Here is a 12,950-nt window from a genome sequence, read left to right on the forward strand (position 1 = left end):
TGTGGTGAGAGGGGAGGGGCCTGTGTTTTGAACAAAAAGTCATTGGTTGTTTGTTGCATTATGAAGAATAAAATTTGGTAGGAAATATTGTTTGGGCCACACCTGATGATGCTCAGGAGTCTATCTTGGTAATTCTTGGTGGACTTCACGTGATGCTGGAATCGAATCAGGAATGGTCACATACGAAGTTTATACCCAACTGTGTTTCGAACTTATTCCTGGCTCTGTGTTCAGGGATCACTCCTGGCAGTTTTCAGGAATTTTAATTTTAAATTAATAGTGTTCAAGAACAAAGGGTCAATATGACCAATATGGTCATACTGAACGCCAGGCATAGAACCTGGGTCAGCTGTGTGCAAGGCAAGTACCCACCAGCTGTAGTATATATTTGGTTCCACAAGGCAAGCATCTTAACCCCTATACGTTCTCTCCCAAGTTAACTTTGAAAAAGGTTTATTTTATAAATGCAGTGTAAAAGATACAACAGTTTCTACTTTGATAAAAATTTCCTAATAAACAGTCCATATCAGGGTAACTTTGGTCTACTGTACAAAGTGTTCTGGACTGCTCAATGCCTGGGGCTGTGCTGTTGGCTGTAAATAGAGGTACTTCAGAATTTAAAGCATACTCTTTTCTTAAAATTCTATTACTAAAATGTGGAGATATTGGGGCTGGAGCGATTGTACAGTGGGCAGGGCATTTTTCTTTCACACGGGTGACCCGACTTTGGTCCCAGACGTTTCATAAGGTCTTCTAAGCCAGCCAGGAGCGATCCCTGATTACAGATGCAGGAATAGGCACCGAGCATCGTTGGTTGTGGCCCAGAAAAACCAAAAGCCAAATCCAAACAATGTAGAATGTAGATGTGTATCTTTCTATCGATTTCTGTAAAAATTAAGCACATTTAAGATTTTATGATGATTCAAGCTGTGTTTAAGTTCAAAGGCTCAAACAGATTAGAACTTGTCTTTTAAAAAGTGTTCTTACAGTACTTTATGCTACATTTGAAAATATCAGGTGCTGATTTTGTAATGGGTAAAAATGGGAATAAAAATGGTAACCAACTACACTATCCTTTCTTTGCTTTAATAATTATTATAGTGAGAGAAAATTGCTGAGTTCAATTAGGTGTTTTATCAAAGCCACATACTGTGGAAAGAATCTGACATTTTAATTCAGAAGATTCAGATTCGAGTGTGCTCTCTCTCTAATGTGAAACCATTATGCCAATCATCTACTTTTTCCACTGGATATAGTTCCTTAGGGGCTAAATAGTTATCTGTTCTTTAGGTATAGTGGAGAACTCAATTATCATGTAAAATAATATAATGCATTTTTCCCTATAGTTGCTGGTATTAAATGTGATAAGAATGTCTTTGGAACATGGCAGTGGTGATAAGTGATCTTTAAAATTGTACAATGCAATTAATAGCAAAGATCAGTTTAAAAACTAGAACAGAAATAAGAAGTATAGCACTGCACTGTAGCACTGTCCTCCCTTTGTTCATCGATCTGCTCGAGCAGGCCCAGTAATGTCTCCATTGTGAGACTTGTTACTGTGTTTGGCATATCAAATCATCACGGGTAGCTTGCCAGGCTTTGCCGTGCGGGCAAGATACTCTCGGCAGCTTGCTGGGCTCTCTGAGAGGGGCGGAGGAATCGAACTCAGGTCTCCTGCATCGGCCACGTGTAAGGCAAACGCCCTACCCACTGTGCTGTCGCTCCAGCCCAAGACAAATATATGTAATTAAAATTTTTCTTATAGTTATACATAAAAGATTGAAGCATTCATGATACATTTTATTTAGTACAACATTTTCAAAATATTTCAATGTTTGATCAACATAAAAAAATTTAGTCCGGTATAAGACATTGGTAGAATTTTACAACAAACACCATCCAACTCCATCAAAATATGGGGAGAAGATAAGAGCAGAAACATACTCAAAGAAGAAATACAAATAGTCAAAAGGCACATGAAAAAATGCTCTTCATCACTGATCATCAGACAGCTGCAAATCAAAACAGCAATGAGATGTCACCTAACACCACAGAGACAGTTGCACATCAAAAAGAGCAAAACAAACAAACAAAAGCCAGTGCTGGTGTGGATGCAGGGAGAATGGGGCTCTTACTCATTGCTGGTGGAAATGTTGATTGGTCCAGTCTTGCTGGAAAACAATATAGACATTCCTAAAATAGTTAGGAGTTGACTTCCATTGGATCCTGCAGCTCCACTTCTTGGAAATTACCTCAGAGACCCAGAAAATAAATGGAGAAAGGACATGTGCACCGTTCTTTCTCACAGCACTGTCCACAATAGGACAAATCTGGAATAGATGACTGGATAAGAAACTATGCTTACATATACACTATGGAATACTACTCAGCCATAAGAAAAGATAAGAGTCATGCAATTTGCTGCCACATGGAGGGACCTGGAGAGTATCATGCTGAGTGATGCGCTCCCTCTGCAGAGGGGAGAAACTGACACAGAATGATCCCTCTCATATGCAGGACATAAGGAAACACGGTGGGATAATGAATACAATGGAAATAAAGAGCTTGAGACTTGGTATTCAATAGAAAACATGCCACTCAGGGGGCTGGATGATAGGATGGGGCATGAGGAATGAAAGGCCTAAGGCCTGTGGTGGAGTGCCTCAGATGGGAGGAGGAGGCACTGAAGGTGTGATGTCATGCATGAAACCCTACCTATGGCACTGTTAGATAGCACCTCTCAAGAAGCAGACTGTTGGGAGGGAGGAAAAGGGGGAGGAGCATTGTGGGAGGGGAGGGGCACTGGTGAAGGGATTGGTGATGGAAAATTGTATGTATGCCTGAAACCCAGTCATGAAGAGATTTGTAATTTCATGGTGACTAAATTTTAAAAAATTTGGCCAGAGAGATAGTACACTAGCGTAGAGGTGTTTGCCTTGCATATGGTAGACTGTAGTTCAATCCTTGGCAACCCATATGGTTACCTGAGCAGAGTCAGGAGTGATCTATCAACTCCACCAATCTGCTCCCCCCTCCCCCCCCCCCCCCAATAAAAAAGAACAACTAAGCCTCAGACTTGTAGATAACCTCAACATTTCCTAGTCTGGTCTAGTTACATTGTTAGGTTAACTTGCCCAATAAGATTAGTGACACTTTATGATTCTTCTTTAAGGTGCAGGGACTGGGGAGATGATGCATGGCACTGCAGGGCCTCCCTAGGACCACTGGGTGTCATCCTGTAGCCCCCAATATCAAAAGGGGAGGCTCCCAAACAAAATCTCAACACAATCAAGATTTCTTTAAATAAAAATAGATTTAATGATATGATTCCATATGGACTACTGAAATGTTGCTTGGAAGAAAACACTAACTTACATGTAATACGAAAGTGAGCCTTGATCCAGCTCTTTTACTGTTTCTTTATATTTATAGTCCTGAGAGCTATAAGTGAGCAACTAAAAAGTAAAGGCTCTTTCCTAATAATAGCAGCGTATAGATTTTCTCTCCGGTTTAAAATACACACCCTTATACCCATGTCCTATCTTCCTTTTGTCCTCATATAACCCTTTATTGTGTAACAGTTTATGGGCTATGAAATGGCTTTCTTTTTTTCCTCCTTCTTTCCCTTTCTGGGTTTTTGGGCCATACCTGCCAGTGCTCAAGGGCTTTTCTCGACTATTCCTGACTTTGTGCCTAGGAGTTATCCCTGGATGTTCTCAGAATTGGGGATTGAACTGGGGTGGGTTGCATGAAAAGCAAGTATTACAGTGCCTGTTCCCTCTACCCAACATTTATCTTAGTGTTATCCCTGGTAGCCCTTACAATGACTGTTTTATTTATAGAAGTGCACTGACATGGAGAATTGCACACTTGGCTTTTTTGTGTTCTTAAGTTTGCTTCATTCTGCCCCTGACTTTTCTGCCAAAATAAAAACATATTAAAATTATGGCTGGTGAGAAGAAAAATGTTATTATTTTCTTTGTTTTATTTACTACTGTTTATATTTGCCGTTGGGTAGTTGGTTTATCCATTTCCTGGATTCTTTTCAGTTTAGTCTTAGACATTGGAACACTGAAACGTTTTCCTTGGTGGGGGTCAGAGCATGTTCAGTGTTCTAGACTAGGCTGTGCACTGCAGGTTTGAGAGAAGTTTGTCATCTCCCTCATTCTTGCTGTGGGCAGCTGAAAGAATTGCTGGGGCGCGTTCTGCTGACCCAGAAGTCCCTAGAATAGTAAGTAGCGCACTAACAGAACTAACGCCTGGTAAATGAGCCAACCCCTCTGGGTGATCGCTTGTTCTCCACAATAACCCCTGTGTATTAGGCACTTTGGTCTGGTCGAAGGAAGGTGGGATAAGGTGACTTGCTCAGTGTCAGCTGACGTGCAGGAGTAGCGTGGGAAGGCAGGCTACTTCCCCTCAGAGTTCAGTGTCTGCCCCTTTGTTTTTCCTTTGGGAAAACAGAGGCTTTGGAAAGGTCTGGGTTATCTTCCCAGAGGTATAGGCTGGATTAGACTCCCATTCCTTACAGAGCAAGTCTGCAGCCCAGACACAACTCCAAGACATTCTCAGTCAGCCCGCCTCCGGGCTCTTCTGGTCTCCTCATTGTGTGGCCGTTGCTGGCATGAGGGAGAGGGGGTGCTGAGTAACCAGATGTCCTTTTTATTTTCTAGATCTGGGCCGCAAATGCTGGGGTCACAGCCAGTCCTCCCACAGACCTCATCTGGAAGAACCAGAACTCTTGGGGCACTGGTGAAGACGTGAAGGTTATATTGAGAAATTCTCAGGGAGAGGTATGTTCTTATCAGCAACTGTCTGTCCCTTTTACTGGAAAATGTCTCCTGTATATGTGATTTATTTTGGATATCAAATTGAAATATTAAAAAAAGTGCTTCACTTTGACTTAAGACTGCTGTGAATATCTAAGTAAACTGCCTTTGGATTTGGGTGATGAAGTATGTGTGCATCATACTGCTGAGAATGAGCATGGATTTTGGAGTCTGTGTCCACTATCTGTCCTCTCTCCACTGGCTTTGTGGCTTTAGGCAAGTCCCTTTACTTCCCTTAATTTTCTCATTTTCAAATGAAGGTAAAACATTTAATATAAATAGGACGGTCCATGAGGAATGCTCAGAACAGTATTTAGCCTCTAGTAAATACTTGTTACTAATCTTGTGACTCATAGTGTTCCTAAAAGTCTGGATTGAATATTGTGGAGTGCTTGTGAGGGAGAGGGAAGGAGAGGGGGAGGAGAAGGGAGGGGGAGAGGGGCAGGGGAGAGGGGAGAGAGAGAGTGCTCCAGGCCTCTCAGCTGCACAGTGCATGGTGCCTGCTTTTCTCACAAGAGCAGCGCACAGTGGGGCGAGACCTGCTCTCATTTCTCCTGGCTGTGTAACAGGCAGGTTACTAGGTAAATTGAAAAGAAAAACAAAATCCTGCTCACATTTAGAGAAAATGAAACAGTATTATCACGGGAGGTATTCGTGTAGGAAGTTCTGTGCCCGTCTGGCCTCCCCTCTGTCCCTTTTGAGAAATGTCCCTGCATTTGCTCCACTTTTCTAAAGAAATTCATTTGCCACTGAGACCGCCCTGGATCCCAACTGGGACTGAAAGGAAAATGGCACTTGATTTTTTTTCTTCTTTTTTCTAATCTTAAGTGGATAAACCTTTATATTTAGTACATCAGATTCAATCAGTAGATTTATTTTGGGTTTTGGGCTACTCCCAGCATGCTGCTTGGGGATCACCCCTGCAGTACTTGGGATTGTGTGGTGCTGGGGTTGGGCCCCAGGCCTCCTGCATACAAAGCCTGTGCTCCATTGGGCTCTCCCCAGCCTGGCATATGAGCTTTTCACAGGACCTCCAGGGTACACATCCAGAATATGCATGTGTGAGATTTGGGGTGACACGGGACTGGCCCTGTTAGGTTCTCAGAGGAAGGGAGTCCTTTACAGATGTCCTCAGCCATTTTCAGATTTCAGGATCCTGGATCTTATCTTTGCTCTGTTCTGTTTGGAAACTCTAGTACCTGCCATTAGTACTTTGGAATTGTGTCCAGATGTCACTGCTGCTATTACTCAAGTGCTTGAATATTCACAGGTTCCCCCAGCAGGGAGTCTTCAATGGGAAATTGGCAGATAAACATCTTCAAAATACTGTTTTCAGTGATTTTTCTGATTGAAAAGCAGTTGAAATAAGGTTTTTGTGAGCCATGGAATTGAGTCACCATGTATGCCATTTTTTTTCTGGGTAAAATGTGTTCCAAGTCAGAAATAATTCTTATAGGAGGGAATTTGTGATACAACAGGTCCAAAAGTCCTGTTATACAGTAGCATCTGAACAAAGCCTGTTTCATGGCATATGTCACGAGATGGTATTACGGCTGACATTTTAGTAAAGCTAACTGAAGCTCAAGTTTCCCGTAACTCAAACCACTGAATAGTAGATCATCTGGTTGGTTTATCTCTGATTTCAATGAACTTTCATGGGAAAGTATAATTAATAATAGTTCTTTCTGTGATAGACAAGCATTTTGGGCAATTTATTAGTTAATAAAGACCATGTTTATTAGGTTCCGGATCATATTTGAAATAGTTTATAATTATACAATGAACACTGGTTTCCTATGGTTTTAGGTACTATCTTGTCACCAAGTTTTTTTGTTTTCTTTGCCACACCTGGTGGTGCTCACGACTTAATTCTTGGTGTGCACTCAGGAACCAATCCAGAGGGCTCAGAGGAGCATATGGGGTGCTAGAAATCAAACCCGGGTCTGCTGCATGCAAAGCAATCATCCTGCCTGCTATACTATCTTCAACCCCTCAAGTTTTTTTTTCAGGTTTTTTTTTTTTTTTTTTTTTTTTTTTTTTTTTTTTTTTTGCTTAGCCATTGGAAATCCCAAAATACCTGTTTAAACTGGCTTTGAAATAATGGAAATATCTGGACCCTTTAACCCAAAACCCAGAGAATAGTGAACCTGAGCAGTGATTTATAGTGTCCTCAGGGTCTCGTTTTCTCCCTCGGGAAGCCATATCGGCTGCTGTTCTGGAGGTTTACCCTTTCTAGGGGGAATTGTGGGAAAGGGCACCTGCTCCTGAGGTTCTTCCGTGCTTATGTTTCTCATGCCACCTTTAAGCCATTTACTGGAATACACTTAGCCCCCTGAGACATAGGCTGGGGCAGGAGGGGCAGCCTCAGGAAAGCTGGGCTCTTACTAAGGGGGGGAAGGAGGGTGCTGGGTGAATTAAAGTACCAATGTCACCACAGCAAAATTCTGTGCTTTCCTATGAAAGAAATCAAAAGTAACAGAATATATGTGTACTGAACCATTTGGATGTGCAGGAGGTCATATGTGTCACTGTGTAGCACTCTGCTTGTGTGATAGGAAAGAGGGAGTTCGGATTCCCCACCTGTGTGGGAGCCTGTTGTGAAGAGGCAGGCAGAGGCCGCTCCTGCCTCAGCCCCACAGACCAGACCTGCCATGCTGAGCCTCAGGCGCTGGGAGGAGGCCGGGAAGGGGAGGGGGGTCGTAGGTAGCAACACTGATCTGTTGACACCTTGACTTGTAGTAATTTCTTGAGCTTAAACAATTTTTGGTCCTACAATTCTTTTTTCTGAGTTTGTTTTATAATTTTCCTGGATACGTTTTTAGACATTATTTACTTCACTACTTTTCCAAATAGATGTTCTGCAAAAATTGTTCATTGATTTTTGCAGATGGAAGGTGCTTGCTAGGAGACTTAGGTTACAAGCAGTTCTGGTGAAGTAAACTTGAAGCCGGGTGGGGTTTTCTTGGTTCTTCCTTGAGGCAGGTGGTCCCAGTGGTGGCTGCGGGGGCGGGGCCCTGCTGGCTTAGGAGCCCATGTATCCTCAGGAGCTGCTAGGTGTGCAGTGGGGCATTTCGGGGGTGGATTTTCTTTGGACTCTTATCTCCTGATTTTAATGACCCCAAGGAAAGCTACGTATTCTGATGATTTTGAGATTCTCTTTTCCCCCCTTTTGTATGCCACTATCCCTGATGGATATCTTAGAGAACTGACCTAAGGTTTCAGTTACTGGCTAAAGCAGTCTGGGTGAAGTGGCTGTTTGTTTCTTTGTAAATAGATTGAGCTCAGAACTAACATTTTGTAAGTGAGACTCAAAACATCTCACCTTCCAGAATTCTGCACCAGCAATCAGAATTTCTTATGTATTGCCTCATTTCTGTGACAAGGGTGTTTTTTTTTTTAATGAGTCACACCTGGTGATGCATAAGGGTTACCCCTGGCTCTGTACTCAGGAATTATCCCTGGTGGTGCTCAGGGGACCATATGGGATGCTGGGAATCGAACCGGGGTTGGTCGCATGCAAGGTAAACGCCCTACCCGCTGTGCCATCACTTTAGCCCCCCAAAGGTGTGTTTCTGTTTTGTGTTTTTGGGGGAATGGGTGCTAGGGCCACATTTGACAGTGCTAGGGAGGGGGCAGGGGTCGGCTGCATGCAAGGCAAGCACCTTAACCTCTGTACTGTCACTCAGGCTCTGTTTTGCTTTGTTTTGTCTTCCTCTGCTATTTTGAACTAGGTGGTTGTCGCAAAATTTCAGATAAGGCTTTTTTTTACTCACAGTAATTTTAGTGTTTTCCTCTGTGAACTGTCCTGAGTGACTTTAGGCTGGTGTAGGAAGACACATGCATTCACTGGCTGTCAGAGGGGTGGGGTGGCCTGGCATGTAAGCAAGCACGGCTGCGCCTGTGCAAGTCAGCCTCCCCTACTTACGAATGTCACTTGCCTGCCAGCCTTTCAGTGGGAGATTGAAACGAAGCTTTTGGGGGTGCTTTTGCAAGTCACGGGTGTTCTCACACCTTGGCATGTCACCTGGGTATCATTGCTGAGTGTTCTTCTCCTGGCTGATTCCGATCCCGAAGGAAGGAAAAGAGCTTGTTATTTCCTGCCCATCAGGTGTTCATGTTGCCGCTGTGGCCCCTGAGAGCACAGCAGTCATCCCCATCTTCATTTCACTTCACGTATATTTAGTACCTTTTCTTTGCTAAGCCACGGACTCGAAACTGAACTCATGTTGCGTGTTATAAAGAATTTAGTGTCCCAAGTCATTTACAGGGTTCGAGTAACAGAATGGGATAAAAGCACAGTGGAAACTTCTCAGCATGTCTTTCAAATTGAATACCACTAGCTCCCCTGTAGGGAATATTGAACACATAAGAATTGCTACTAATTACACAAAATTCCTCTCAGTAGCTAAAACTACTGATGCACCACTTTTTAAAAAACAGTCTCTGATTTTGTAATTTTTTTTAAATAAAGCAGATAAAAGGTCCCTTTTTCCTATAGCCTTTTTGACTTGAAGCTTGACTTTAATTTGAAATCAAACTGTACTCATTTTCAGGAGGTTGCGCAAAGAAGTACAGTTTTTAAGACAACCATACCTGAAGAAGAGGAGGAGGAAGAGGCAGCTGAAGTGTTTGTTGAGGATGAACTTCTCCACCAGCAGGTATTATTTTTGGTTTAAATTTTATCAGGGGTTGTGGTTCGGGGGGGGGGAGGAAGTCAGGGGGGATAAGACCTGATGGTGCTTGGGGGCTAATACCAGCTCTGCTCAGGGATCACTCCTGGCGGTGGTCAAGGTGCATATGTGATGTCAGAGACACACTGGGGTCAGTGGCATGCAAGGCAAGCAGCCTACCTGCTGTACTATCTCCCTGGGCCCTGGTTTAAATTTATAACGAGTATGTGAAGTCTCTAACCAGTGAGGTAAAGTTTTATTCCCCCTATTACCTGATGAATCAGGCCCGTTGGTCTACTGTGGATTTGTTTTTCCTGAGGGCATATTCAGGATTGTATACTAGAGTGCTAGAAGAAAATACTCTTTTAAGAACTTTTTCTCAATCATATTTCAGCTTTGTCTTTTGTATGTTATGATAGGATATGCCATATTTATTATAAGTAGGGAAGCATGTCTCTTTGAAATGTGATCAAATTCTATGACTGAGAGTTTGGATCATTAATGTAAGAGCCAGAATCTTCATAAATTTAGAAAACAAATTTAGAGACTGGGAGTGTTGCTCAGTGGCAGATAATCCTGGGTTCTGTACCAGTAACACATACACACACACACACATACACACACACACACAAAGCTGTATATGTAACAGCAAACTTATTGCAAAAACAATTATTGCTATATTAAAATTTTAATCATCTAATTGCCAAGTAAATTTTAGCCAATACTTAGACTTTTGAAAATTCTTAACTTGAAATAATTCTTAATTCCAAATTTGATTTTAATTACATTGAAATTGTTAACAACTAATGAGTCTTTAGTTTATAGCAAAAATTGAGTCTTAATCACTTATTAAAATTTCCTGTTGTTAATAAGACAATCTCCAGCTTTCTGATATATTAATTTTACTTCATTTGCCCTATTCTGTCCCTAAATAACTTTCCTCTAACAAGTTTGGACCCCAGAGCTGAGAAACACAAAGTCAAAGTGGATTATATTAAGTGGATTTTATTATAATATTAGTTATATTATATTCCTCTGCACTCAGGAATCACTCTTGGTGGGCTTGGGGAGCAATGGAACTTGTGTTGGCCATGTCAAAGCAAGTGCCATACTCACTCTGCTAACTCTTCCCACCTTAGATAGTGTTTAAGAACTGATAATTTTAGACTTGGCATTCATAAGAAACCAGCAAAATCTGTTTCCCGTTCTTAATGGGATGCTTTGTAATGACAGAGGTAAAACAATGATATAGGATGTATTTCAGCGACTCAGCAAGAGTATTGAGAAGTGGCCCAGGGTGATAGTACAGCGGGTAGGTGCTTGCTTTGCACATGGCCGACTTGGGTTTGATACCCGGCACTCCAGTCCTCCAAATCTGCCAGGAGTGATGCCTGAGTGCAGAGCCATGAATAAGCTCTGAGTACCAACAACGTGGCCCAAGAACCAAAAAATATAAAGGATAAAAATAGTAATTGAGAAGCTCTCTAGAAAATATGCTTGTTCGGTATTTAAAAGGAAGAGGAGTTCTAGGGCAGTTCTTAAGAGTTTTTCAAGACAGATGATGTTTTTCTGGGAACTTGTTGTGTATTGCTGCATTAACAGATCACTTAGCTCAGTGGCCAGTTTCTTCTTGTGATTCTGTGGTTTGAAGTCACTCATGAAGTTGCGCTCAGCTGGGTGCTCGGGATGAAATACTGTTTGTGTCTCTTATCAGACAGTGACTCAGTCAGCCTTTACATGGAACCAGAGTAGCTGGCTTCCGTGCAGGGGAAACGAGCCCTGATGGTATCTGTCCAGGGGACAGGGAGATAGCTCAGAGGACTCGAGTACAGGCTTTGCATGCTGGAGCCCTGGGTTTGAAACACAGCGCCACACTCCCTGGGTGGCCCAAACCACCTCCACCTTTCCTGCTCCACCCCACAATACAACCTTCTAGTAGTATTGTAGGATTGTAGACTCTGTGAAAGAGAGTTAAACGTTGGTGTTAAGCTGAGAGAGTTTGGGATGCTTAGGCCAAGTAACTTTTGCATAGTTTGGAGCAAGGAGAGATCGAGACCACAGTGAGGATTATTTTTAGGGGGACTTCAGAGACTCTGAGGGTCCCTAGAGAGGGAGATTTCCATAGTGACGGAATGAACTTGAAGGTGGAGGTGGGGAAAAGAGCAGCTTGAGGCTTAGCTTTTGCGATTGGTGGAAATGAGTGTACAGATTCATGGGGGTGGGGGTTGATCATCTGCTTTGCCTGTAGCTCAGAATGAACGCAGGGACCTTGAACTGCTGGAAGGTTTTTCCGTGACCTTCAAGACACCAATTTCATGCAGTTAAAAGGTGAGGCTGTGATAGTTGGATAGAGGTTTCCCTTTTGACTTCTCATCTGAGGACAAACCCAGTGCAAATACTTCCAGATGTGGAAGTTGAAGCTCCTACAAGCCCTCATCCTGTTGGAGGTGTAGAAAGATGTCTGCTGGTCTCCTGGCTCCTGAGTTGTACAGCTGTCAGCTTCCGCTGCATACTAAAGTTACTTAGGGAGCAGAATTTCTCATTTAATTGATCTCAATCAGGAAAAATATTCCTAGGGATCTAATTTTGCAGTTTGAGTTGACTGTGAATCACCATTTGGAATTTGTTGGGAATTTTCTAGGGAAACCTGTAAGAGCAGAAAGGATAAATGAGAAATGGTAAGGGCCCTACGAAGTGAGATCATTAGGATTAGTTGTATCCTTGTTGCCTTATTTTAAAATACTTTGACTCATTGAATTTTCTATGTTTCCTCATCAGGGAGCCCCAAGAACATCTAATAAAAGCTGTGCAATTATGTAAACTTCTCCAGTCCACTGTCGTCCTCAACATACAAGAAGTATGGTAATCCTTACCTACATAGTGCAGAGCCTTCTCAGAAGCACAGAATATTTTTATATTTCCTTTATGTGAATTTTAAAGCTGCGAATTGATGGCCTTAATTTACTTTTTTGACACTGAAAGTTTTTTAAAAGAACATCATATCCATACACTTTGTTGCAAGATGTGAATTATTGACACTGAACTAGCTGTACTGTTTGGAAAGGGTCCCTCAAATTTTTGACGTTTTTTGTATGTACGTGTGGTTTTTGTTTTTGTTTTTAAGTTCCTACGAGAAGGGGAGGGGAGGATCAATGAACCACTGTGTGTCTGGATATAATTTGAAGATTGCTTCATCTAGGTTAGCAATCTGCTCTTGATTACTCTCTGCTCTATATTACGGTGCTGTGAGGGGAGGGGGAAGCATTTTTCAACATATCGAACTTTTGTACTGAATTTTTTTGTAATAAACAATCAAGGCGACAAAAAAATTTTTTTTTTTAGTAGAAAAGAGAAATTTTTTAAGAAGGCAGTATCAACTTAATCATGTAAGCACTCGGATGAAGGATTCCGCAAAACTTTGTTTTATGGTTACTTCTCTTAGATTCTTAATTCA

General features: G+C 42.1%; 1 protein-coding gene across 1 annotated transcript in view; it reads left to right on the forward strand.

Annotated features, from left to right (window-relative positions):
• The window catches only part of LOC130032813 (lamin-B1), a 44,875-nt gene extending 32,333 nt beyond the window's left edge, over positions 1-12,542 (forward strand). Inside the window, exons 9-11 of the mRNA XM_056124411.1 lie at positions 4,671-4,790; positions 9,380-9,484; positions 12,275-12,542. Coding sequence (XP_055980386.1) covers positions 4,671-4,790; positions 9,380-9,484; positions 12,275-12,316 — 267 coding nt within the window. The 3' untranslated portion in view covers positions 12,317-12,542. The remainder of the gene's footprint in view (positions 1-4,670; positions 4,791-9,379; positions 9,485-12,274) is intronic.
• The last annotated feature ends 408 nt before the right edge of the window (positions 12,543-12,950 follow it).

This window comes from Sorex fumeus, unplaced genomic scaffold, assembly GCF_029834395.1.
Source record: "Sorex fumeus unplaced genomic scaffold, SorFum_2.1 ptg000051l, whole genome shotgun sequence".
Taxonomy (NCBI): domain Eukaryota; kingdom Metazoa; phylum Chordata; class Mammalia; order Eulipotyphla; family Soricidae; genus Sorex; species Sorex fumeus.